The sequence below is a fragment of the Colletotrichum costaricense genome (assembly GCF_030867565.1).
Source record: "Colletotrichum costaricense strain IMI 309622 chromosome Unknown Scaffold_2.1, whole genome shotgun sequence".
Lineage (NCBI taxonomy): Eukaryota > Fungi > Ascomycota > Sordariomycetes > Glomerellales > Glomerellaceae > Colletotrichum > Colletotrichum costaricense.
Genome location: NW_026848231.1, coordinates 3,319,645 through 3,344,414, shown reverse-complemented (window position 1 = coordinate 3,344,414; position 24,770 = coordinate 3,319,645). Strand labels below are relative to the sequence as shown.

Here is a 24,770-nt window from a genome sequence, read left to right as displayed (position 1 = left end):
CAGGGCAGTGGTGTGTTCGGGCATTCCTTGTTATAGATCAAATACATGGGTTTGGATCAGAAGAACGCCGTTCGGATCTACGGGTGTAACATGGGAGTGGCATAGATCCTCGCAAACAATTTCGCGAATCTAGTTGAATCCGCGAGATGTGACGGACAATTCTCAGCCTCAAACCTAGAGTTCGCGGCGGTAATTTCATGCCGAGCCAGCGCAAGAACTGAAGCAATCGCACCGACAATTTCGGCAATTTCATTCCTAGATCTACTTGGAACTCGGGCATGTTATCAAGACGCTTTGTCCACTGCAGTGGACCGTGAATACCATCAATGCCAGAAACAGTACTTAAGGAGGTTAGTTTTCCATACCACACGCCATGGCCAGAACGCTGGGCAGATGGATCGATCTCTTTCAAGTGACCTTCCAAAAGAGAGCCATTGCCTGCAGGCTTCTGGGTAACGTATTGGGTCCTTCTGGCCTTTCGAAATTCCTCAGCCAGTACGTATGTAACACCTTGCTATCTCGAATACTCCGTCCTTAACCATTCTGGTAGTGTTGTCGCGGAATAAACGGTGACAGAGGGAGACGAGGGAGGGAGGGAACGGCAGACAAAAAGACTGTGCAGTGAACCGACCAAGCGAACCGGCCAGGTCCATGTTCCTACAGAACATAAATTCTTCAAGCCGACGCTCCAGCTGGGTCTTCTTTGGTACTTTCTACTTGAGATTCATCATGTCGTGCCAACTTGAGTGCCTCGAGAAGGTCGTGAATAGGCTTTAATGTAGGATGGGTTCTCGGTGTGACCCCGTGGTGAGTGAGCACGAGAGTGGGAAGGAAAGAAGGTCTGCTTTCAAACCTAAGTATACTTTACTAAGAGTAGAGAACGGCAGATCAACTCTTCTCCATACATGAAACTAGATCTTGGCTTTGCGGTAGTCTTTCAAGTCCCCGCAACAAGGTACAAGAACCACCATACAACCCATTGATCTATCGCCTGCGGGCATTGGGCCGATCAATGGCTTGATATTCGGAAAGAAGACAGAACCCCAGCTGAGTGAGCATACTATTTTGACAGGGGCCGCGTTATGCCACGCGAATTACCAAGCTACAAAGTTCCGAAGTTCCCATTTATGCATGTATGTGTCTAAAGTATCCGTACAATCATTCACTATCACGATATAACGCTCTATCTTATAAAATTGGACCCCGATCTTCTGCAGGACTAATTCCCTCCTCATGCCCGTCATCCCTTAACAGACCCTGATGCTCGCCACCGCCGCCCTCTCTCGTGAGGCCGGTCTCGACACCCATATCTCTCGACAACCCACTCGTCCGCCGCGTCTCCTCTGCGCCATTGAGAACGTACCACACGTCCTTTTTGGTCAAGAGACCCTGTAAAGCACCGCGGTCACTGAACAGAACATAGCGCAGGCCGAGCTTCTGAAAATAGCTGACGGCAAGGTGCAGGTTAGACCTTGACGCCATAGTGATGGGCGTCTGGTCCATCCACGGTCGAAGATCAAGCGTCGTACGTGGGTCTGCGAGGGGCTGGTGAGAGAAGAAGGCTTCCGTCTCTGGCGGAAGCGATCGCGGTGGCTGCGAACACATTTGCAAGTTGTAGGTGAGTTCTGCACGGGAGATGTATCCCAGCAGAATGGCTTCACGGGGATCTGAAATAACAGGAAACCCTCTGTAGGCGTGCGTGTCGAGAATGTTCTTTAAGCTGCCAATAGTATGGCCCGTCGCGGTGAGCACAACCAAGTCTTCGATGCGAGTCATAATTTGCGAGGCGGGAATATCGGGGATGACCATCTCCTCGCTGTTATCCAGGAAGGGATACTCATTGAAGTGGATCCATGCTTCGTAAATTCCCTTCCGGGAAAACGCATCTCCCACCCATTTAGACAGCATGACAGCGATCATGATGGGCAGTACATAGGTCAGAGCTCCTGTGAGCTCGAACATGATGACAACAATTGAGACCGTCATTCGAGTGACGCCGGCAAGCGTAGCTGCAGCACCAATGATGGCATATGTTCCCGGTGTTACGCAAGGAACATCTGGTTCGCAGGAGGCAAATGCGAAGAACGTTGGGTGGTTCGTTACCCAGATCTCCATGATGATACCCACGGCTCTGCCGGTCAGAGCTCCAATAGCCATTGAAGGCAGGATAATGCCAGCAGGTAGCTGAAGGCCGAATGTGATGGTGGCGAGGAAGAAACCAAGGATAGCCCCAAATATCAGAAGAACAATAGTTGGTGCTGATGCGGCCCCAGTCTTACAGAGACCGATTTGGTCGTCGACGTACTTGGAGCACTCGACAAATAGGTTGGAGACAAGTTCCGACGTCTGGAACTTCATGTAATGGTTGGGATAGTTGATGAGCGCCGTCAGAAGGGCGATCGCAGCGACTTGAGTAATGGGCCCTGGTAGCCACGGCGTGTTCTTCTTCCATCGTGCTACGGCCATGTTCGCTTTGATGAAGAGGCCACCGTATATTCCCTGTCAGTCAGATTGTTAGTTGAGGTCATGGCTTACGGCGGTATGCACTTACACCAAGGATGCCAAGGAAGACAAACGGAATCAGTTCAAAGCCGTGCCATCCCGTGCTGAATTTGACTTGGTACATGACAAGCTGCCCGGTGCGGAACGGATCAAATGCCTGCAGAACGACGGCAGCAGTCATGGCACAGACGAAACTCTGCCACATGGTCTTGTCCGGAAAGTAGTATGAGAGTTGCTAGTATGCGATCAGCATGGAACAGGGAGTAATCCCGGTCGTACCAACCTCTAGACTGAATAACACTCCTCCGATTGGCGAGCCAAAAGCGACCGAAATTCCAGAGGCGGCAGCAGCAGAGAGAACCTCTCTTTTTCGAGCTGTCGGGACATTAGTAAAAAACGCGATTTGCCTTGCAGACTTGGCTTACCCTCGTTGTCGTTGATGTTCTTGAAGAGCTTGATAAAGAGATTGGCGCAACAACATGCAACGTGAACCAGAGGTCCCTCTTTGCCTAGCCACATGCCTGAACCAACCGCAAGACACTGTATGGGTTAGTCGACGTGGTACGAACGCAAAGAACGAACATATGACCTACCAAACCTAATGACTTGGTGATCAAAGTCCAGCTGCCAAGAAACCTTCGGATAATGAAACCACCCAACACCGTCTTGATTTCGGGTATACCGCTGTGTTTGGCATACATTCCGTACTCCTGGACTAGCATAGCTGCGGCAGATGCCAAAATGACCTTCAACTCATCAGCAAAGAGGCGCGAGGTTGTGAGAGTGCGAGACTTACAGAAAGGACAAGAAAGAAGAAGTACTCTATGAACCACTTTCCACCGCCGGAAGAAACCCCCAAAGCCTTCGCCCAGGGTGTCCAGCCGCCGCACTTTGACATCTCGTTGTAACCCCAGCAGCAAAAGTTCTTGTTCAGGTAGAATGCGCCTCCTTCTGGGCCGCTGGAGCAGTACCCTGTTTTCAGGTCGCCAAGCCAGTCGGTGGTTATGTCGATGCCAGCAGCAACAGCGCCAACAGCCATGCCAGTCAAGATCAGAATGATCCAGACCTCACTGGCATCTACGAGCTGCTTGAAAAGCCCAAGCAGCCCTTGCGCCCCTGAATGGAGGACGCGCAGACGCTGACGCTCCTTTGTGTATTCGAAAATCCAATCGATGGCCGTCAAATCCTCGTATCCCACTCTCCTTCCCGGCCCTTCCACGTACCAATCTAGCGGCGCGCCATCTTTGGTACCCTGGCTCGTAAGGCCATGTGCGCCTGCTCTCCGAGGTGATCGGTTTGGATCGTGGGTAGGCGTTCGCGCTCGCGGCGAGGAGTGAGGGGAGGCAGTGCCTGATCGCGAACCGGTGAAGGCGGATAGGAGGCGGCTCGGAGCTGAGAGAGCGTTTTGTTTCTGTTTTCGCTTGAAAGATAGGGGTTCGTCGAGGTCCTCGTGTATCGGGTCCTCGATCAGGACATCGGCGACGTCTTCGTCTTCGCTCCAGAAGTCCAATTCGTCTCGATCGGCGGGGTCTGTATTGCTGTTGCTGTTGCCGGCGCCGCTATTCAGCGGACGCGATGAGGACGAGGCGGACGAATCATAGTGTACAGGACCGGCCATGGTGCGAATCTGGCGACATTGACTCCCAGTATCCTCAGATCATAGCCATCCTGTTGTCGTTTCAAGGTTCTCTTGAACAGGACGGAAACGGTATCACCTCCCCGTCGCCGGATAGATACCTGTTCGGTGACGAGCCGCGCGTGGCTGACTCGGTGTGGGAGCTCGGGCCTCCTTGCGGTCCGTCTTGCGGCTGATGCGACGCCGGGGCAAGTGGCCAAGGGGACCACCTGCAGGGGTCTTGTTGATGGAATGCATCTGACGGTGGGGGGGTTTCCTTTCAGCGATCTGGGTCTTTCCAGCGCGGGGCAATTTTTCACGACGGCATCCTTTCGTCTGATCTTGGCATCTTGCGCATTTCCTGTGGGGTTGACAGCCTGCAATTATCGCACACTTTCTTAAACAAGAAAGCTCATTATCTTTGAGAGGCCAGGCTGTAGCACATGTCTTCCGTGTGTGTGGTGCCCACTGGTTTTGCGACTCAAGAACTCAGACACTCGACTTACACGCTGTCTCACTTCTTTGGCCTTGTCTGAACTACTTTTCACGTCAACGCAGAACTCCAGGAACATCGACGACAACAAGAAGACGTAAATATGGCAGACCAAGCTCCTGCGGAGTCCGCCGCGGCGCAAGCACCTCCTGGTGTCTCTCAGTCGAAGCCGGGAACGCAGCAAACCGCATCACTCGACCAAATCCAGAGTATGTTGAAGGCCAAAGATGATACCTCTAGATTCGTTGGCTTAGCTCTGTTGAAAAGTGTACTCGACAACTCGGAGGAGCTGCGCAACGATGCAGACACCGTTTCGGGTCTTTGGGAATCCATATCCCCCAAGTTTCTGGACCGGCTGCTGAAGACAGGCTCATCTACGCAATCTGGCCAGAAGGACGCAAAAAACATGCTGGACCTCTCAGTATCAGTTATCCATACTTTTGCTTTGCTTCTGCCAGATCAAGCGAAAAGAGACAAACGACTTGTTGGAAGAATGCCTCTTTTGGTGTCCAGTTTGCTACGAAGGTATGCCACTATCCTACAAAAAAAACTTTGGTATATACACTTACAATATATCTAGTTCTGGAGAAACTTCTGAAATGATTATTCAGACCCTTCTCACCATGGCCGCTTTTCCTGAAGGAGCAAAGGTGTTCTTCGACATCGAGGATGTAACTCCCCTAGTTGAGGTCGCCCCAAACAACCCATCTGCTCTCGAGATCTTTTCTTTTGCTTGGATCAACTGCATGGACATTGCAGAAGACAGGATCATCCTGGAGTCCAAGATAGACAAGACAATTCAAGCTCTGGTGTCGACGTTCAACGGCACGGATGGTGTTACTTTGCTCGAGTTCCTCGGCAAATTTTTGCGAAATTCAGATCCCAAGGTAGCTTCCCCTTTACGACAATACAGGCAGCTGACTTACACTTGAATAGTCCCTACCATCGAATCCAAAGTGGATCAAAACATCCACAGACTTCATCAAGAAACTTCTGGCCAGCCGGCCTACGCCAGAGGCAAGGAACGCCTATACCATTGCGGCTGCATCCTTGCTTGAGGTATACCCCTCAGAAGCATCAAAACTCTTGTTCACCAGCGATGAGAAGGATGATAAGCCCTTCTCGTACCTATTCATCACTCTCCTCCTCACCGACACCAGAGCCAGCCTTCCCCGCCTCCTTGAGCTTCTCAATGATCCCATCTACCCAGCCATCGCACAACGGTTGGGCTCGGCCTTTGACGTCACAACGCACTTCATTGTCTATCTGGTGAAGAGCCTCGACGATGAGAGTTCATCGTCAGCTGCGCTAGTGATGCCTCCCGACTTTCTACTAAAGATCCGTCGGACCATTTCGGAGGCCCTGTCTCTCGCGATCGAGTTCCTCCGAGACAGGTGGGATGCGTCCGTGGCAGGCGCCTTTGGCCTACACCCCGAAGCGCGTGCAAAGGAGACCGACACCTCCATGGGGAAGAGACTGACAATCTCTTGGGAGTTAAAGAAGAGCAACATTCACGAGGACCCTCTAATACTGGCAGCTGTCAAAGCCCTGGCCATCTGGCTTCGCGAGGACGATAACGACTTGCTGAGGAAGGAAGGAGCAGGGCTGACGGACATGTTCCTCGACCTCTACAAGTCGAGCTCACCGTCAAGTCTCGACTTCCGATCACCGATCCTAGTAGGTCTGGAGGGGACGCTGGTCGAGAAGGCTGGGCTGGAGGAGTTCACGACACATAACGGCTGGGACGTCTTGACCAAAGACCTCGTGGCCATCCTACAATCCACAACCACGTCAAGTGACGAAAGCGAAGCCGCGCGCGCCATCGAGATTGTCCGCATCCTTCTGCCGATCGTGGAGGGCGAGGAAACCGGCTCGAGGGAAGAGTGGATGGCCCTCGTGACGACTGTAGCCGCCTGGCACGCTCCCGAAGCCAAGCAGCCCGCGCTGGTACAGGAGGCTCACATCGCGGCTCTCCAGCTTACCACCGCATTACTGGTGGGTGCTCCGTATGGTATGAGGCAGCGCTACGTACACTCCACGAGCGCCGTGCTGGGCATAGCTGGGCAGCTTGAGAAGCACGTGGGCTCGGATGACCCGCTGAGGGAGTCCTTGGACGATGTGCTGCAGACGTTAGATAGACTTCGCTAGTTTTACAGCTTCGTAGACAACCAGATCATTTGTAACCGGCGAATCCATGTGCGCAGACATACGTGGCGAGAGATTGCCATCTAGCCAGCAAAGATTTGAGTGACTACCCGCTCAAATGATGCTGAGAGGATCTAACCACGAAGCCGCGAGGTTGATAGATGAGAATATCCATCAACTAAGGTACTCTGATGCGTCAATGAAATTAACAACGATTTTCTGTAAACCACCCTCACATATAAATATGGGCTGTACGACTTGCGTAATACCAAAACTCAGTTGAGCTAACTGTAACGGAATACTATACCAGGTTTGACTCATAAAGTTAACAAGGAACAAATAAAGAAAGAACCAGCGTCTCTCTCCCTCTATCTCACTTATTGCACGAAGTGACTTGCAACTCATGAAGTTCGTTCTGGGGCACTGCAGTTGAGTGTCAGAGTAATCGAGGCAGGGAACGAAAAACACGCTCAAATGTCGTTATCCCCAAGTAAGGTGATTTAGTAGGTTCATTATTTTTCAAATTATCGCCTTGAAATGAACAGTCATAATCTACAGCCTAGGCGAAGGTCTCGCGAGGAACAAAAGGGTTGCAGAGTTCATAGTCTTCCCGGCTCGGAAGAAAACTTCACATTGATGGCTACAGGCCAATATCGAAATCTCCATCGATACAAGAAATGAAACCCCCTCACGTCAACTCAGACCGCAGCCATCGGGGCTTGTGTCTCATGCCGAACAGCTTCCGCGCCCTCATCGACATCGTTCCTCTTCAACGCCGCAGCCGCCGCAGCCTCAGCCTTGGCTCGCCTCTTCCTTGCCCGGCGGACCTCGATCTCGATATCCTTCATCTCGGCGTCCACCGAGACTAACCGGGGGATGATGTCCTGCACGGCCTGCACCGAGAGCGATTGTGCCTGCCTCAAAGGCATCGGCGCCAGGATCCCGAACCACCGGAGGGGATCATTACTCTTCTTCTTCTTCTTCTTCTGCTTCGTCTTTTCCTTCTCGTTCTCCGCCTCATCCTTCTTCTCGGCCTCTTTCTCCGTCTGCTCCTCATCAACGGAGGTTACCCCTTCCGGCTCCACGCTCGGGGCCTCATTGACATCATCATTCTTCGCCGCCGCCGCCGCTGCAGCCTCCGTGGTCTCCGTCTTCGGCTCCGTCACAGCATCAGCCCCCTCCACAACCTTGATAACCTCAAAGCGGGGGATACCCCTGTCATCCACGGCCACCTCGAGGGTCCTCGAAGCCCGCATGCGCTCGTCGTAGTAATCCGGCCCGTAACGGACGCCCCTCTCCGCGGAGAAGTTGGCTCGTGCAATGTTCTGATACATGCCCGCCTGAGTCCCGCTGAGGCGCTCGCGCAAGGCCGTGTACTCGTCCAGCAGGATGAGATAGCGCTCCAGGAGGCTATCGATGTGGTTCGTCTCCATTGTCTTGTCTGCCTTGGCGTGTTAGGTTGTGAGTTGCGAGGCGTGTGGGATATGAGAATGTGGCGGCCGGGGTTCAAGGTGAGCAAAGCGCTATGGGAGAGGTTGAAAGATGCAAGGGGTCGGGCTGCTGTGGCTGAGGCATGCGGCTGAAGGGGACTCAGAAGCATGTACGGGTAGGTAAAGACCTGTCGTGTTGTGTCGCCGAGGTTGCCTATGCAGCTGACTCTGAGCGATGAAGATGAGATGGTCCCGTAGGGCTATGCATGAGGGTGATTGTTGGCTGTAGCCTCACATGCGTTGGAGATTTGTGGCTTGAGTGATGATCTGCGCAGAAGGAACGGCACTATCATGCAGGGGTAGCCCTGAGCTACCTTACTGTGTAGGTACCTTAGATAGGGACTGCAATACCCGAGTCTGCGGCAATCGGTACCTATACTTTACTCCATTCATCCTTGGCGCCTTTTCATCGCTCAAACAATACTCTAATGTAAGTATTGTCAAGTCACTCTACTTTGGGCTTGTCCGCCTTGAGCCGCCAGCCCAGCGACTTTTAATCAAAATAACTCCCCGTGTAAGTTCTTGACATGCGACGATCCCGCGGTCAAGACATTCCAACGGGTAATGCCACCTGCCAAGACAAAGCTTCCCAAAAAAAGACAAGAGAGAAAACGGCTGAGCAAACAAGCGTGCGAGGAAACCTGATGCGACAGCAACGGTGACGTGAGAACACACGTACAAAGGGACTGAGGCGATGTCGAGGCTCGGCGGCAAACAAAGCGAGAACAAAGACGGATGGATGGAGAGCATGGGTTCAGTAATACGGATACATCTCTCCTTTGGTCCTTTGGGGTCCTGTCATGCCCTGCCAATGTACTTTTATTGTCGGATGGCCGTCGGGTTGGTGGTTGTTTGTAATGCGTTCGTACCAATGCGACCTTTCTGGCATAGCTTCCTGTTTCAGCTTTCGACATTGATGGATACGATTTGCTGTCGAATGCTCCCGTGCGCCCAGCAGGGAAGGATGCCGTCTGAAAGGGAGACATGATGGACAGAAATGAAGATAACTGATGGCCACGCAGACCGACGCCGCCATGGGGTCCAACTGCCTGTTGGGGACCTATTTGGATTCCCCGTTGTCAGCGCCAATCTGTCGAGCACGAGCCGGGGATAGTCCTTTTATGTCGGTGATCCCGGTGATCTATCTCGCAGGACCCTGAGCGATGAACGTAGGTGGGACTGAGGAGGATGGTCGGAAAATAGGCCCTCAGAGCTTGGCCTTCTGAACGCAGCTCGGAATAATGATGAGATTCGGCCGAAGACCATGAGGAATAATCGAGAACAGTATTCGTACAACGCAATGCAAAACGGGAAGCAAACCGGGCCATCGCGCCAAGCGTGAGCGACGGATGGATCGAAGCATTAAAGAAGGCTGCGGATTCCCGTCTAGCTTATACCCTGTACATGAGAGACTGCCTCAAACGCGTGTCGTCCATATGACTTGGAAGGCATCGTCCAACCCCAGGGCTACTTCGCGGGCCTGACGGTGTTTCGATGCCCACTTTGACAGCGCGAAGCGAGGATACCTTAGCATCCGGGACGGCAAACTGCAGAAGAATGACTTGCTAGGGGTTGGAATCGAATTGGCACGGCACGCCGGGAGCGAGCGACGAAATGGCGGCGTGTCAGTGTCAAACGTCGAGGTTCAAGACCTTGTGGTCGAGCCGAAGACAAAGAAGGGATTGCCGGCTTGATTTCTAGGTTAACGAGCCACACATATGGTCAGTCCGCGCTTCCAAGTACTATCCGGCCTAGGTATTTTTTCCTTTTTTCGCGATGTGGCAATGACAGCTGACGCACGACAGCGTAATTATCACGCCTGTCTTACTTGAAGGGCATTCACGACCATGCTTCGATGTGAACCGTAAGACGAAGTCGAGTAGTCGATACCCAAATGCATGTTATTCTGGGTCCGCGTTGCTTTCGATGGAGGTGCGGATCCGCCCGAGAAGACCATCTCAGAACCAGGTCGATCATTAATTAGTGTCGGTCTGAGACGGTGGGGCCCAGTAGCTTAGATCCCGCAGTGCATTGCAGCATTAACGAAGAGCAGCAATGTGTGGTCTGGATCCGGTGCCCCTTCCCATCTCGATAAACGGCCGCTGCAGGCCGCGAGTGGCGGGAGTTCGCCGACGTTTGTGGTTGAACTTACGATTTCCATGCTGATATGAGGAGGCGTCAATATGGATTGGTCCTAGGGAGGGGAGAGAGGCATGGGATGGTTACGTGAAGAAAAATAGATCAGGCAAACTTTGGTGAAAACTCTGCTGGACAAACCTGGGCTGAGCTGAGTTGTTGATGACATGAGGGCATTCCTTTCTTTTTCATGCGTTGAGGAAACCTACCTCATCTACGGAGTAAATGTCAAGGTGCCGGGCTATTATCGTCTGATATTGTTCTGGTGAAAAGGCGTCTCTGCAAAGTGGCAAGAGCATACAGCACTGGTGGGAATGGGCACATTCCACCTCGCTCCGCTGCGAAAGGGTTGTTAGTTGGACGAGAATGATCCCTCTATGGTAGGTGCGAGAGAGACAATTGAACCATTGGCAGACGGCACTTGGCGAGATGTGCGTTGGGAAGCGTCCCTACCATGAAAGGCCAATGCAATATGCGGGTTCGCTGGCGTGATGCCGGGACCGTGATGCACACACAGTGCCTACCTTAAGTTACCTATGCTCGTGCTTTGCTGGTGGAGGAGTACTCTAAATCTGTGCTACTTGGGACTTGCTGCAGAAGCTTGGACGATGGACCGAGTAGGGTTTAGCAATGATGTCTCCTGCCCGCCATAGACGTTCATCCAAGACGAATCGAGCGTACTTAGGCGGATTAAAAGTGTACCTTAAGGTGCCTTATTACACCTTTGGTAGAGACGCAGGCAGGTGGTTGCCTACCTCTGCACTTGCATCTTCCTCGTCGAAGCTTACCAGGTACCTAGTTACGTATACTTCAACAGAGGTAAAAGCACATGCATTTTGCAACATGAGAATGGTGGGGAACGGAATTCTAACGCCTCAGGCCCAAGTCCCTCTACACAATGTGCAAAGAAGTGACGAGGGTTTCTCAATGTACGGATACCTCACCTGGGCGACTGTCAAAACTCGACACTTCGGGTACGCTACATAGTAGACGCAACACCACTTGGCACCACAAGCACAAACAGCTTGCGGCTTTGGTCCCTTGGTTACCAGAAGCAGTCGCAAGTTGCAACGCCATTGCTGCTGGAGTCGAAGCCGGCCCAAAGATCTTCTCAGCTCGACCCAAGCCAGCGGATGCCGCTCTTTCAAAGACGGGGGGACGATCCACTCTTTACGGGTTAAAAAAGTGGTCAGTGAGGGCGGTGAAGGATCAAGACGAAGACGAGGAGCAAGCTACGAATGCCCCGCGCCCTCAACCCCGAGCCAGACGGAACCATCAAGCCGAGGGTCCCAAGACTTTTGTCCAACTCATCACCATCGTGGCCACGCGCCTACCTTATCACCTTACCTAGGTCCGCTTGGGTAGATTTGCTGGCACTTGCTGGAGAGCGTTGGGCCAGGTTCTTGGTGCGGATGGGGTGGGCAGAACTACGCTGTACGCTGTATCGGGCAACATCGGCAATGGCACCAACAAACGCACCTCTCGGTATCCAAGACAAGCGCATGAGGGGTTGGCTTGGTGCCTCCTTCACCTTAATACGAAATACCTATCCGTAATGGGCAAATGGGTGGCTGCTTGCCCTCCCGTCCGTATACCTACCGCATCTCATTCCCTTCTGATATTAGCGGAAAGCACAGGAGGGAGGACTCGCCCTTGAGACTGAGATGAGCAGACCGGGGCATGGCACCGACGCTGGCTACGTAACCCCTGGAAGTTGAGGTGAGCGTCGAACAAATTAAAGGGAATGGAAGCCGGCGAGAAGGAAGATTGGTGAAGAAGGCCCCGCTCACCCCCGACCAGGCTATTTGTTCCAGAATCCAGCAGCGGCGTCAACCCACGTCTGCGGCCTGCACTGGGTTATTCGATACCTTGGTGCCTATTCGTACTCCGTACATACCTTACTGCTTTCCACACAATCCAAGGACCAAGGGAACATGGCTGGACGTTCTTGACCTTCCGGGTTAGGCCATGTCCTCCAGCTAGCACTGCACCAGGCTATCTCAAGCACCCCAACGCCAACCGATCAGGCGCTATCCATTCCTCTGGAACACTGACCAGTACCACCCCTTCCAACCCCAATTATTGCAAAGACCAGCCTTGCAAACACCAAATTAACATGTTGACTTTGATGCGGGAGCAAAGAAGAGCAGAGGCGGCGGCGGTTATGGACTTGTGGTGGTAAACAGATCAGAGACCTGGAGGGACCCTCCTGACACGACACGGGCACTCTCCAATTTCTACCCGCCCCCAGCCTGGCTCACCCTGACGCCTAGGCTCAGGGCACGAGGTACGAGACACTTGGTCCAGCAACAAGTCACTTTGATGAGGAAAAGATGAGACGAGAGGCTTTGGAATTGCTTGCTTTTCGACTGCCCATTGACTGGAGACGAGGGGTCCCCCTTTCCATCTCTCTCCTTTTCATGACCCTGTCACTCATTGGGGGCTTGCTGCCCTCGTGAGGTCTTCCGAATTGCTTTGGACAGTAATTATTTGTGAGGATACTTCTCTGCGAGGTTTTGTAAAGTACCTTGGAGTCTACCTCTCTGCTGAGAACCAGAACCTGGGTAAACAGGAAGGGACGGTTCCTGTATATGCTGCAGGTACATCCTTTTGTACTTGCCCTGTGCTTATTAGCCGTACTTCTTGCCCAGGTTCTTGCTGTCAACTGCCATAGATGATGGACGTCTTTGTTCGTCCTTCCATTCAGTAGGCCTGGAGACGGGACTCGGGAATAAGTACTTATGGGCATGGTTGTCGCCGGGTAGATAGTTGGCCGAAACAACCCAGGGCAGATGTTCAGTTTCCTTGCATTCGAATCGAAGATGACAACATGAGAGGTATACATAATAGTGATTGAGAGTCTTCATTCTGAGAGTGTCGAGACGTACAATATCTCAGCATACAACACATGCCTTACCACGCGCGCCTCATACAACTCTTTCGGTCTCGTCTGTCTCTGCACCTTGCCTTACTTACGTGTGGTATGTGCAACGTTCTCTTCCTCTAGCCTCCCATTACCTTGCCTTGCCTTGCCTTGACACTGACACCAACTGACACTCGTCAATTCCACCCGTCTGTTGACTCAACTTACCTTTAGGTACCTGCCTTACGCCTTCATCTTTTCTTGTTCTCCCCTCGCTCTCCTCTCACCCAGATGCTGACCTCATTCGACGAAAAGAAGAAAGAAAATTCAGCGAGTTTATAAAACTCAAAACCCCTAACGCAAGGTCGAGTTTGCTGCTACCTTACCCGACCCCGTCCTCCCCCTTCTATTCCCAGATTCAGTCTGGCAGTCTGCTGAGGTGTCCCACTTTCCCGCGTGTGTTCTGCCGCTGATGCACCGCTGCAGCGTGTGTCGAGACCACCGCCGACGCCATCGCTACCTTGCTAAAATAAAATAAATAAAAAATCCCCGACGACATCTCACTTGTGACCTCCCAGACTATACGGAGTACTGCGTACACAATACCTTACTGCGTAGACGTCCTTGTGCTTTGGTTGGGTCCCGTCACCTTGTCACCTCCTTCTCTCACTCGCTCCTTCCCTACCTTGCCTTGGCTCCGTTATCCTTCGCCTTACTCTTTCCATTTACCTTGCTGGCGTCCCTCGCCGTCACCTTGTCACCTTGTCACCTTGTCCCTTGCCTTGCTCTCTTACTTCACCTTCTTCTTACCACCACTACCACCTGCACCCAAAAGAGAGAGAGAAGAAAAAAAGACCACCACACCGGCACCCGACCCAATCCACGTCTTTTCTTCCCCTTCGTCGTCGCCGCCCCCCCATTTCGACCTCGACCCCGTTCTCCGTCTCCACTACCCACCTCATCTTTCCGCCCTGCAGCAACGGCAACCACCACCGCCACTGCTCCTAGTCTCTTCCATACCTTGCTGCTACTCCGTACCAATACTACTACCACTACCACTGCCACTACCACCACACTTTACCTACCACCCGCTTCGACTCCTCTTGCCCGCTGCCACTCTAACCCCCAACTACCTGCGCCTGGAAATCACACCCGACTCCGACCCCGACCTCGACAAGACAATACACTCGACACGACACGACGCGCCGCGCGATAAGGGAGAGACTGAGAGACCGGTCTTAATTTTTCTTTCCACAGGTCTCTGTTCCTGCACAGGAACATCATTGATCTAGACAATGGTCGTCGCTACTATCAAGTGCGTACATTTTGAGCCTCTTTTCGCTAGGCTTCATTTTCTCACTTTCCCCCCCTTCCCGACACCTGACACCTGACGGCTTGTCGTCGCCCTTTCCACTATTTCGCCTGCCTGCTGCTTCTGCCCTGTCTGCATCCTCGCTGTTGCTGTCGGATTCCACTGCTCCCTGTCGCTGGGAAGGCTTCCCTTCACCGTTGCCAATCCTGACTTGAACTTGACGATCGGCAAATGGGCAGCCATCAAAGCGCGCATGTCACTAGCCACTTCTGTTTGCAACAAAAACTAATTCCCTCTCTCCTCCTCTAGGTGTGTTGTCGTCGGTGACGGTGCGGTCGGAAAGACATGCCTTCTCATCAGCTACACGACGAACAAGTTCCCCTCCGAATACGTTCCGACCGTCTTCGATAACTATGCCGTCACTGTTATGTGAGTCCTCCCCTGCAACACCTCCAAAACAATCCAAGATCGGGTTCCACAAAGCATAGACAAAAGGGTCTTTCCAAGAGATGGTCAAAGGGCGGAGGAGCCGACGAGTGGATGAATCAAAAACAATGGGGATTCGAGAGAGAAAAGAAGCCGCAAGAGACGAGAAGTTGCTGGACTGTTGGTAGGCCATTTCGCTAATGGTGGATTTTTCTCTTACGCAGGATCGGTGACGAGCCTTACACACTGGGACTGTTCGATACCGCCGGTCAGGAAGATTACGACAGACTCCGCCCCCTTTCCTATCCCCAGACCGACGTCTTCCTCGTCTGCTTCAGCGTCACATCACCTGCCTCCTTCGAGAACGTCCGCGAGAAGTGGTTCCCCGAGGTACATCACCACTGCCCCGGCGTCCCTTGCCTTATCGTCGGCACCCAGGTCGATCTGCGCGAGGACCCCAGCGTCCGCGAGAAGCTTTCTAAGCAGAAGATGTCTCCGGTACGGAAAGAGGACGGCGAGCGGATGGCAAAGGATTTGGGTGCGGTCAAGTACGTCGAGTGCAGTGCTCTGACGCAGTACAAGTTGAAGGACGTCTTTGACGAGGTATGCATTCTCCCGTTGGATCTGTTGTTTTGCTCTTTTCCCTCCTACACCTGCCTATATCGCAGCTCTAGATCTGTTACTAACATGCTACCTCCCCAGGCAATTGTTGCGGCTCTGGAGCCTCCTGCCCCGAAGAAGAAGTCACACAAGTGTCTTGTGCTTTGATCGTGGGACCCTTTGACGCATGGGTCTTGCTTTCCTCCCGCCATGCCCACCCAGTTCTGGCTCTGGCGGCGAGCGGAAAAGCCGAGAACCAGGCTTGGACATTTTCTCTTGCCATCCAGATGCGCGCGCAAACGGTTCTGGGTTTCCATCTTTGAACGGCATTTTGGACCTTTTTTTGCAGCGCGCATGGCATTGGACACGCTTAGGTCTTGATCAGTCACAGCTTTGGACCGATCAAGAACGGTCGTTCCTCGCGAATTAATGGATTGCACTTCCTGGTTCAGCGACAACGAAGGTTTGGATTGGATCATCTGGCCGCGGCGGTCCGGGCTTCTAGGCATATCTTGGTTGGGGACTGCGAGGAGGACGAATGAGCAAGTCGACGGGCTGTGTTTCCCCCCTTCCATATTCTGTTCACCAATTCCCAAAGTTCTCCCTCATACCATGCCCTCTTACCAAATCCAGCCCCTCATCCCTCTCGCATCCCCCAATACGCCTTGCTCTGGCCCGGATCTTGGTGGTCTTTCTTGCTTCTTTCTACATTTAGGGATGGGTAAATTCATCACGCAGGCAGGAATACTTCGATAGGACAGTTTGGCGATTGGAGTGCACTTTAAATCGATGGTCTTTTTTTTCTTCGCGCTGAACCCCCAAAGTGTCTGTACGCGCGCAACTTTCCATCTACAGCCACAACCCGCGCGGAGCGAGCACCGATCAGCTGGAGGGCATGGCCTCGTGGGGATCATCACCCACTGACTGCTGATGTTTAACATGCGTGGGCGGATCAGAGCCTCCAACATCGGATCGACGAGGCGAGTCATTCCCGCTTGCTGCCCGCCTCGGTACACGCCATCCGTTCACTCACATCTTTTCTCTTTCTGCACGTTGTGGGGGCACGAAAAGAAGGGATATGGCAAGCAAGGCACGCACGTTGGAAGCGCGCAACTAATGGACGGTGGGCAGTAGCTTTTTTGGACCAAAAGCATGCTCAACTATGATGCTGGCGAGCTACCCGACGTTCGTTCCGTCTGCCCAGGACTCTCAACTGGGATGCCTAACGTTGCCAATCTTATCGTTGGAATGTTCTTTATTGTCCAGCTGCGCCCTCTTGAAACTCTACTTGACCTTTTTTTTTTTTCTTTTTTTTTTTTTTTTTTGGCGGCGCGCGATGATTAGCGCAAAGGCCACCAACAACCCCTCACTCTCACTGGCCGCGCTTTCCTATCTGTCTGCCTGAGCGCATGCCCGCCCAACTTCTTGGGCAAAAGTCCAGCAGTCTTTGAAGGGGTCTGAGGTTAAAGAGGGCGGATTTCTGGGGGGTGGACTAGTACAGTTGCTGGTGGTAGGGGAGGGGGAGGGGGGGGGGGAGGGAATCGCATAAAAGAATGACGTCGCAGCCTCGGCGTGCCGTCGTCCATCCGAAGGAATCGGTCATCAATGCGAGACAGATGCGGTTAAGGAAAACTTGACAGTGTGCCGTTTGTGTCTTTTCCCTTCCCCCCAACGGGATTTACGGCGTTCGCGTGGTTCAAAACGCTTACGCCTCAGGGACTCCCGGGCCTGTGCTCTCTCTCACTCTGCGTGTGTATTTACAATCGGTTTGTTTGTGTGCCTCTTTTTCTTTCAAGAGAGATGGAACGGCTGATGGATTGGTGGAGAGAGGAGAGATTAAAAGAGAAAGAGCGAGAGAGAGAAAGGCAGAAGGAGGCGTTATTGTCTTACCCGCCTCCGAAGCCATACATACACGGAGACACCATCCCCTTTTTCCAAGTTCTCGTTCCAAGTTCTGACGTTGCTTACCTACCTACGAACACACCTGTGGTGCCGCGTACCTAGCCTAGGTAGCGGTGCCTGCAACCGTGACGGAGGCTATGTTCGAGACGCGTTGCGAACGCCACGAAGGCGTTCATGGGGTTTCCCTGGGGAACCTGGAAGATTTGAGGCGGGGAGCGCAAAGGATGTTAAAGTACGTGAGTAATGGAGGTAGACAAGGGGGGTTCGAGAGGAATAATGGAAAATCCGGATGTGGTTCAGGCTTCGAGGGATCTGGGGAGTTTGTTACTTGGGGGACGAGTCGCTTTTGTACTAATGTGAGGTATGGCATTAGGTTCTCTGGGCGTACGGTCCAGGGACCTTCTGCAGCCCACCATCTTCACCTCATCCACGGACCACAACTTGGGACGCTGAAGATGATGAAATAAACGAGCACCTAATATCGCACTTTTGCGATTGGACGTTTTCTCTCGCTCGCTGTCGAGGTGGGTGTCCCACCACCCCGACGTGCCCATCCTTAACGGGAGACCCCACCTCCCGGGAAGAGATCGGATACCGTGTAGTTACATATCCGGGCTCCATGATCCCCACCGCGCGCCGGCGGCCAGGAACGATGCACCACCGACCCCGCATTGCCCGCCATACTACGGTCTACCTCTACCTTACTACTGGCATCCTGGAGAAAGCCCGGCGCACCGCATCCAGGCATTTTAGTCTAATGCATTCGTTGACAATTTATTTCCTCACTCAGTCTACACTACCGGCATCGGCGGGGTTCTTCGCACTCTTTTCGGACGATAGATGCCCGTTATCGACTGGCCGAGGAAGCTCTCCTGCAACCCCCACATCAGACCTTCCCCGCCGGACGTTCTCCGCTGGGTTTACTGAATGCCACAAGGTGACAAAAGTCATCACCTTTAATCCTGGATTTTCCTGGTGACAGCCCGGATCTGATTACCGTGTCCCACCATGTACGTAAAGTAAGCTCATAACTTTGGGGTTATCGAGTAGGGTGAATATCAGCAGATGCAATGCCCATTGGCCAATAATGAACAAGCAATAGGCGGGATTCATTGCAAGTAGAAGATCCATTATGTATATCCCCCGAATACACGTGGAGCGAGTTGTCGGTCTAGCCATTCGAATCAGACAACCACAAAGGGCGCGTGCGCGCGCAAACCCGCGCCGGGCCGGTCGATGTGTGTGACCCGTTCTGAACGCTTCCGGTCCCCGATATACCTTGGCCCGGTTTCCCTCGTTTTAAAAGGAGTTGCTTCTTTCCTTTCTGATAGACTTGCTCTGAATTGAGGATTCTCTCATCCTTGCTATTCTCATCATCACCTAACAACCCCTCTCACGACCGTTCTTACTTTGTGATTGTCACAACGACTCGGGTGCAGGAAACATCACAGGGGAGAACAGAACAACAACGAGACCTAGCCGTCATGAAGTTGACGTCTCTCCTGCTGGGCTGCTCGTCAGCCCTGCTGGCCGCCGCGTGCGGCAACCACGGCGACGAGAAAGAGTGGACCAAGGCCGAGCTGGATGAGTTGGAGGCTAAATGGGGTTTCGAGGTACGTCGGATGGATGTCTTCACAAGTCATTGACTTGCTGTTTGGTGATGAGATGAGATGAGATGAGACGAGAGAATGGAGGGCTAACTTGATATTTGTTCAGTGGGGTTAGTACCAGTCACCGCAGAGGAGAGTAAATGGGTTATGAGAGGAGAACATTGAGGGGCTCACGATGTTGATTTAGGATTCACGGGCATCGGCTCTTTCGCTCATCTTAAGCACGTCAAGTGCCTGACGACGCCGTCCGAGCTGTACGATATCGCCATCATCGGCGCGCCGTTTGACACGGCTGTCAGCTATAGGCCAGGTGAGCAGGAAACATGTTCCCCCCTGCACATCTTACACCTCACCAACTCACAATCGCTGCTACTGCCAACAAGGTACTGACTGAATTTCAAAAGGCGCCCGCTTCGGCCCCCGCGCCATCCGCCAGGCCTCGAGCAGACAGACGTCGTTCCGCGGCTTCAACCCGCGCGCGAGCATCAACCCGTACGCCAACTGGGCCACGATCCTTGACTGCGGCGACATACCCGTCACGCCCATGGACAACGTCGTCGCCGTGGAGCAGATGTCGGCCGCCTTCAAGGAGCTGGGTCAGCGCAGGCCCGTGTCGAGCTCGCTGAGCAGGCCGAAGCTCATCACCCTCGGCGGCGACCACAGTCTCGCGCTGCCCGCGCTGAGGGCACTTAGGGAGGCGTACGGAGCGCCGTTGAGGGTGTTGCATTTTGACGGTGAGTTTGTTTGTGTCCCTGTTGAGGTGGAGCGAGACGGGCAGACGGAGCGAAGGAATGGGATCGCGTCACAGATGCTTGAGAAAGAATGGTATGGCTGACGTATATCACGAAATACACAGCTCACCTGGACACCTGGCACCCGGCAAAGTACCCCTCCTACTGGACCGCAACGCAATTCAACCACGGCTCCATGTTCTGGATGGCCGGCAACGAAGGCCTCCTCTCCAACGCCTCGAGCCAGCCCTCGGTCCACGCGGGCCTGCGCACCCGCCTCTCCGGCACCGACTTCACCGACCACGACGACGACACGGCGCAGAACTGGGTGCGCATCGCCGCCGACGACATTGACGAGATTGGCACCGCGGGTATCGTCAAATCCATCATGGAGACGCTGGGCACCGAGGACCCCGTGTACCTGTCCATCGATATCGACGTGCTGGACCCGGCGTTCGCGCCTGGTACGGGCACGCCTGAGCCCGGTGGCTGGACGACGCGCGAGCTGATTCGGATTCTGAGGGGCATCGAGGGGTTGAATTTGGTGGGTGCCGATGTTGTGGAGGTGAGCCCTGCGTATCAGAATGCCGGGGAGGAGACGGCGTTGGCGGCGGCGCAGGTTGTTTATGAGGTTCTCAGCTCGATGGTGAAGAAGGGGCTTGAGGGGATGGGGAAGGAGGGCAAGGCTGCTGCTGCTGTTGTAGATGAGAAGGATGAGTTGTGAGTTGGTTGATTCGGATGAGACGGAGTTTGGCATTTGAAAAGGGAGTTGAGAGGGGGGCAGTGGTTCGTATCGCTGACAAGATACAGAACGCAGGTTTCTGGATGTCAGGAAGAGAAGTGGAATGAGCAGGAGGACTTGTTAAACTCTGGCATGTTCACCGGAACGGCAGCAGCTCGAGTTGGGTATTATGGACCTCCATAAGACGCTGGGTTTCTTAGGGCGACTTGTCACGTCAGCCATCCTTATACGAAGAATGACAAGAATGAGTAAATGAAATAGACAAAAGTCATTGACGATACACCATACGAGTTGGCACCAGCTGGGACTCCCACGAGTGATTCATACTCTGTAAGTAAATCTCAATAGGTGCATTGTGAAGCTTCCCGATATCAAGATTCCCCTTTCCCGAATCTCATCCCCAGCCTGAGGTAATCTCGACTTATAACAGTTGCGGACAATCTAAAGCTTTCCTCACAAATAATGTATCGTACGCAGTAGTATAGTGTACCGCTCATTCTGCACCCTCTACGCTTGAACCAAAATAACGAGACTTTATTCAGTTCACTGTTTCCAGCATTCTCACCGCCACCCCAAGGTGAGTACGCAAACCGCCTCACCGTCGCTTTGTCCTTCAGATGCCCGAGTCAAGGGGGGATAGACCCAGCAGATGTACCTAGATACGGTTACGCACCCGCCTACCTTCCTATCTTCGGAGCAAAGTTGGGCGAGACCCAACCTCATCCTCAGCAAATGCCAAACGGGCGGGCGCTCATAAAAGAAAGAGGGCCCCCGTAACGTAAGGCCCGAGCTCCCTTATCTCTGAGCAATTACAACGCTCAATTGGGAATTGGGCAGGGTAATGTCTTTTGAAAAGCACCTCAGTTCCCGGTGTCCCTCCACTGGGCGCCCGGCGGTGATCTCAGGGAGCAAAGGTATCAAGGGGGTAGGTGTAATTGCACTGTAACAAACCCCAGACACTGGAAAGCCAACAGAGGTGACTCACACAGCTTCGAGCAACATGTCAGGTCAGGTCCGGATAGTCTGTGTTAGATAAAAAAGGGTTCTGCCTTTGACTGAACCCAATTGCACGACTTTCTCCTGTAATACCAATTCCTGATCCTTTTCTCTCTCTCTCCCAATTGTTGTTGGCTTTGCGGTTGCAAGTGACTCACGCAGCACAGTCACAAAAAAGATACCCGACGCTGTACATCAGACCAGGTCACCCTCTCCCCTCACCCCTCCGTCCCTCCCACCAACTCAATCCGAATAATTTACCCCGCCATCCAGAAACCATCCCAAAAATTTCCTAAAACTTCGACTGTACACAAACAACCGGCTTTTGAGTCAATAGTCGACGGACGCAACTCCTTTCTCTCCCTAGACGTCAAAGAATCCTCGACCACACACCATGGCCGCCCCACAGGAGTTGGCTGAGCGTCCCAAGACGGAGGACAAGGTCTACATCGACACCGACGTCGGCGCCGACGAGTCCTCGACCCAGGGCACCGAGTCCTCCCCCTTCAAGTCCCTCGCCGCCGCCTACATCGCCAACAACGAGTCCGTCACATCGCGTCACTTCCTCACCCGCGCCTCCAAGACGGGTGACGACGAGGCCGCTCGCCTCGAGTGGAAGGAGCCTGCAAAGAGCGCCGTGAAAAAGGCCCAGTCCGCCCTCGACGCCCACCGCAAGAAGCTCGTCAAGCAGGCCCAGATCGAGGCCAAGGAGGAGGAGCAGAAGAAGGCCCGCCAGCAGGCCCTCGAGGCTGCCAAGCAGATCGTCATCAAGGAGGACGAGTCCCTCCCCGAGGCGAAGCGCATCACCATCGCCGACAAGACCGTCGTGCTGGGCGAGGGCGATACGAAGGGCGACCGCGTCAAGATTGCCGGCCGCATTCACAGGCTGCGCGCCCAGAAGCAGGCCACCTTCATCACCCTCGTCGACGGCTACGGACACCTCCAGTGCGTGCTCCAGGCCGGCGACCTCACAAAGACGTACGACGCCCTTACCTTTGCCCAGGGAACCTCCCTTTGGGTCTATGGCGAGCTCAAGAAGGTCCCTGAGGGCCAAACCGCCCCGGATAACCGTGAACTTCACGTCGACTACTACAAGGTCATTGGCACGTCGCCCACGGACGAAGATGCCATCACCAACAAGGTCTCGCTGCTGCAGAACCAGTGGGACTCCCAGATGCTGGACAACCGCCACCTGGTTCTCCGCGGTGACAACGCCTCCGCGATCATGAAGATCCGCGCCGCCGTCGAGTGGGCCTTCACCAAGACCTACAAGGACCTCAAGATCACAAAGGTCTCTCCCCCGGCCCTGGTCCAGACCCAGGTCGAGGGCGGTTCCACGCTCTTCTCCGTCCCCTACTACGACGAGGCTGCCTACCTCACCCAGTCCTCCCAGCTGTATCTCGAGACCGTCCTCCCCAGCTTGGGAAGCGTCTACTGCATCGAAAAGTCCTTCCGTGCGGAGCGCAGCTTGACCCGCAGACATTTGTCCGAGTACACTCATGTCGAGGCGGAGCTCGACTTCATCGAGTTTCCCGACCTGCTCGCCCATCTCGAGGAGGTCATGTGCCGCGTCATCGACAATGTCCTCGCCGACGAGGAAATCGCCGCCTACGTCAAGGAGCTCAACCCCGACTTTAAGAAGCCCGTCCGCCCCTTCCTGCGCATGAAGTACACCGACGCCATCGACTGGCTCAACGCCCAAGACCCCCCCATCCTCAACGAGGACGGTGAGACCCACAAGTTTGGCGACGACATTGCCGAGGCCGCCGAGCGCAGGATGACCGACATCATCAACAAGCCCATCTTCCTCACCCACTTCCCCACAGAGATTAAGGCCTTCTACATGAAGAAGGACCCCAACGACCCGCGCGTCACCGAGAGCGTCGACTGCCTGATGCCCGGTGTCGGAGAGATTGTTGGTGGTTCCATGAGAATGGAGGGCTACGACGAGCTCCTCGCCGCCTACGACAGAGAGGGAATCCCGTCAAAGGACTACTACTGGTACACTGACCAGAGAAAGTGAGTTTACTTTTTTTTCTTTCCCCCCCTCTCGAAGCTGTTGTATAGACCAAAAAGGACAACGATTGCTAACAACACTGCTTTAGGTACGGAACCTCCCCCCACGGCGGCTACGGTCTCGGCCTCGAGCGCTTCCTGGCCTGGTTGGCCAACCAGCACACCGTCCGTACGACATGCTTGTACCCCCGCTACATGGGACGTTGCAAGCCTTAGAGAAAGAGCCAGTGTGTGTGGTCCGGTGTTGAAGAGGAAGAAAGATATAGATACGAGAGAGATGAGAGGAACGAAACAGGGGAAGAAAGGGAAAAGGAGAATCGGCCCGGCGTGCTTCAAGAAAAGCGCTGCGGCAGAGGTATGAGCGAGATCAATCAGGTTCCCGAAGGGAGGGGCTTTCCAAATGGTTTTTTGACAGCGGTTTGCTGCAAAAGGGTAACCAGAGACGGTGTCGGTGGGCTTAGATAGGAGTTTTACGGAATATCACAACCACAATCTCCATCGGAGCGCTGAAACTCCAGTGAGAAAGAAGACAACAAAAACGATTGAGCTATCCGCCGCAGTGATTCAAGCAAGTGGGCAGAGATTGTGACCCAGACGATTTGAAGTTTCCCAATCTTCCAACGAGGGTGAGAAGGCAGTCACCTCAGCCGTGTTGCTCTGCGTTTATTACGTCCCAACATTCAGCAAATCGCGTCCCCTGACCGACGACGACGGCGTAGCCTTTCCCCATCCAGGGATCCATGCCCTCCACGAGGTGGGAGCCCGAAAAAAAAAGAAGCTGTCAAAAGTCGAAGCCAAAGTCGCGAGACGCAGCGAGCCTAGGCCGAACCTAACACGAACTGCCGGTAGGAAGTGTCAGACACGAACTCTCTCTCTCCTATTTCTCTCTTCACCTAATGTTCGATGGTGTGTGTAAGAGTCTTGAATCATTGCCAGACCGAGGCCCCGGCTCCGAACGGGATGGTGCGCGCCGCAATGGTCGACAATTGGGGGGTCGGGACTTCTTGTGATCCGTGTTCGTCGCGAGCTGGCGAAGCGGGCTGGTGAAAGGTCCGGACATGGGTCAGAGAGCCTTTGCAGCTCGTGCTTGCTCGGCCGATCTTGCGTTTGAAGCCACCACACATCGGACCTCCTTCTCGAAGGTCTCGATGCTCTCCCGTCTCGAAAGGAATGTCGGGCGGCGAAGAGTAG

At 53.7% G+C, this 24,770-nt stretch overlaps 8 protein-coding genes across 8 annotated transcripts; 5 read left to right on the top strand and 3 right to left on the bottom strand.

Moving 5' to 3' along the window:
• Positions 1-1,188: 1,188 nt before the first annotated feature.
• On the bottom strand, positions 1,189-4,120 carry CCOS01_02752 (voltage gated chloride channel; the record flags this gene model as incomplete). Its single annotated transcript, XM_060450940.1, has 6 exons — positions 1,189-2,499; positions 2,552-2,737; positions 2,786-2,877; positions 2,928-3,042; positions 3,096-3,248; positions 3,299-4,120. The coding sequence occupies 6 exons, from the start codon at positions 4,118-4,120 to the stop codon at positions 1,189-1,191; spliced, it is 2,679 nt and encodes an 892-aa protein (XP_060319590.1).
• A 593-nt stretch (positions 4,121-4,713) lies between these two features.
• CCOS01_02751 (uncharacterized protein) lies at positions 4,714-6,758 on the top strand (the record flags this gene model as incomplete). The annotated part of the gene is made up of 3 exons (XM_060450939.1): positions 4,714-5,135; positions 5,191-5,497; positions 5,547-6,758. The coding sequence occupies 3 exons, from the start codon at positions 4,714-4,716 to the stop codon at positions 6,756-6,758; spliced, it is 1,941 nt and encodes a 646-aa protein (XP_060319589.1).
• A 695-nt stretch (positions 6,759-7,453) lies between these two features.
• On the bottom strand, positions 7,454-8,188 carry CCOS01_02750 (uncharacterized protein; the record flags this gene model as incomplete). The annotated part of the gene is made up of 1 exon (XM_060450938.1): positions 7,454-8,188. The coding sequence occupies one exon, from the start codon at positions 8,186-8,188 to the stop codon at positions 7,454-7,456; it is 735 nt and encodes a 244-aa protein (XP_060319588.1).
• A 1,870-nt stretch (positions 8,189-10,058) lies between these two features.
• CCOS01_02749 (uncharacterized protein) lies at positions 10,059-10,202 on the bottom strand (the record flags this gene model as incomplete). Its single annotated transcript, XM_060450937.1, has 1 exon — positions 10,059-10,202. The coding sequence occupies one exon, from the start codon at positions 10,200-10,202 to the stop codon at positions 10,059-10,061; it is 144 nt and encodes a 47-aa protein (XP_060319587.1).
• A 1,417-nt stretch (positions 10,203-11,619) lies between these two features.
• On the top strand, positions 11,620-12,346 carry CCOS01_02748 (uncharacterized protein; the record flags this gene model as incomplete). Its single annotated transcript, XM_060450936.1, has 2 exons — positions 11,620-11,875; positions 12,096-12,346. 2 exons carry the CDS (start codon positions 11,620-11,622, stop codon positions 12,344-12,346), a joined length of 507 nt encoding a protein of 168 aa, XP_060319586.1.
• Positions 12,347-14,539: 2,193 nt separating this feature from the next.
• On the top strand, positions 14,540-15,750 carry CCOS01_02747 (cell division control protein 42; the record flags this gene model as incomplete). The annotated part of the gene is made up of 4 exons (XM_060450935.1): positions 14,540-14,559; positions 14,866-14,985; positions 15,207-15,585; positions 15,685-15,750. 4 exons carry the CDS (start codon positions 14,540-14,542, stop codon positions 15,748-15,750), a joined length of 585 nt encoding a protein of 194 aa, XP_060319585.1.
• A 3,218-nt stretch (positions 15,751-18,968) lies between these two features.
• Positions 18,969-20,750, top strand: CCOS01_02746 (arginase; the record flags this gene model as incomplete). Its single annotated transcript, XM_060450934.1, has 5 exons — positions 18,969-19,097; positions 19,317-19,404; positions 19,499-19,828; positions 19,951-20,545; positions 20,636-20,750. 5 exons carry the CDS (start codon positions 18,969-18,971, stop codon positions 20,748-20,750), a joined length of 1,257 nt encoding a protein of 418 aa, XP_060319584.1.
• Positions 20,751-21,957: 1,207 nt separating this feature from the next.
• CCOS01_02745 (asparaginyl-tRNA synthetase) lies at positions 21,958-23,795 on the top strand (the record flags this gene model as incomplete). The annotated part of the gene is made up of 2 exons (XM_060450933.1): positions 21,958-23,582; positions 23,669-23,795. 2 exons carry the CDS (start codon positions 21,958-21,960, stop codon positions 23,793-23,795), a joined length of 1,752 nt encoding a protein of 583 aa, XP_060319583.1.
• Positions 23,796-24,770: the final 975 nt, after the last annotated feature.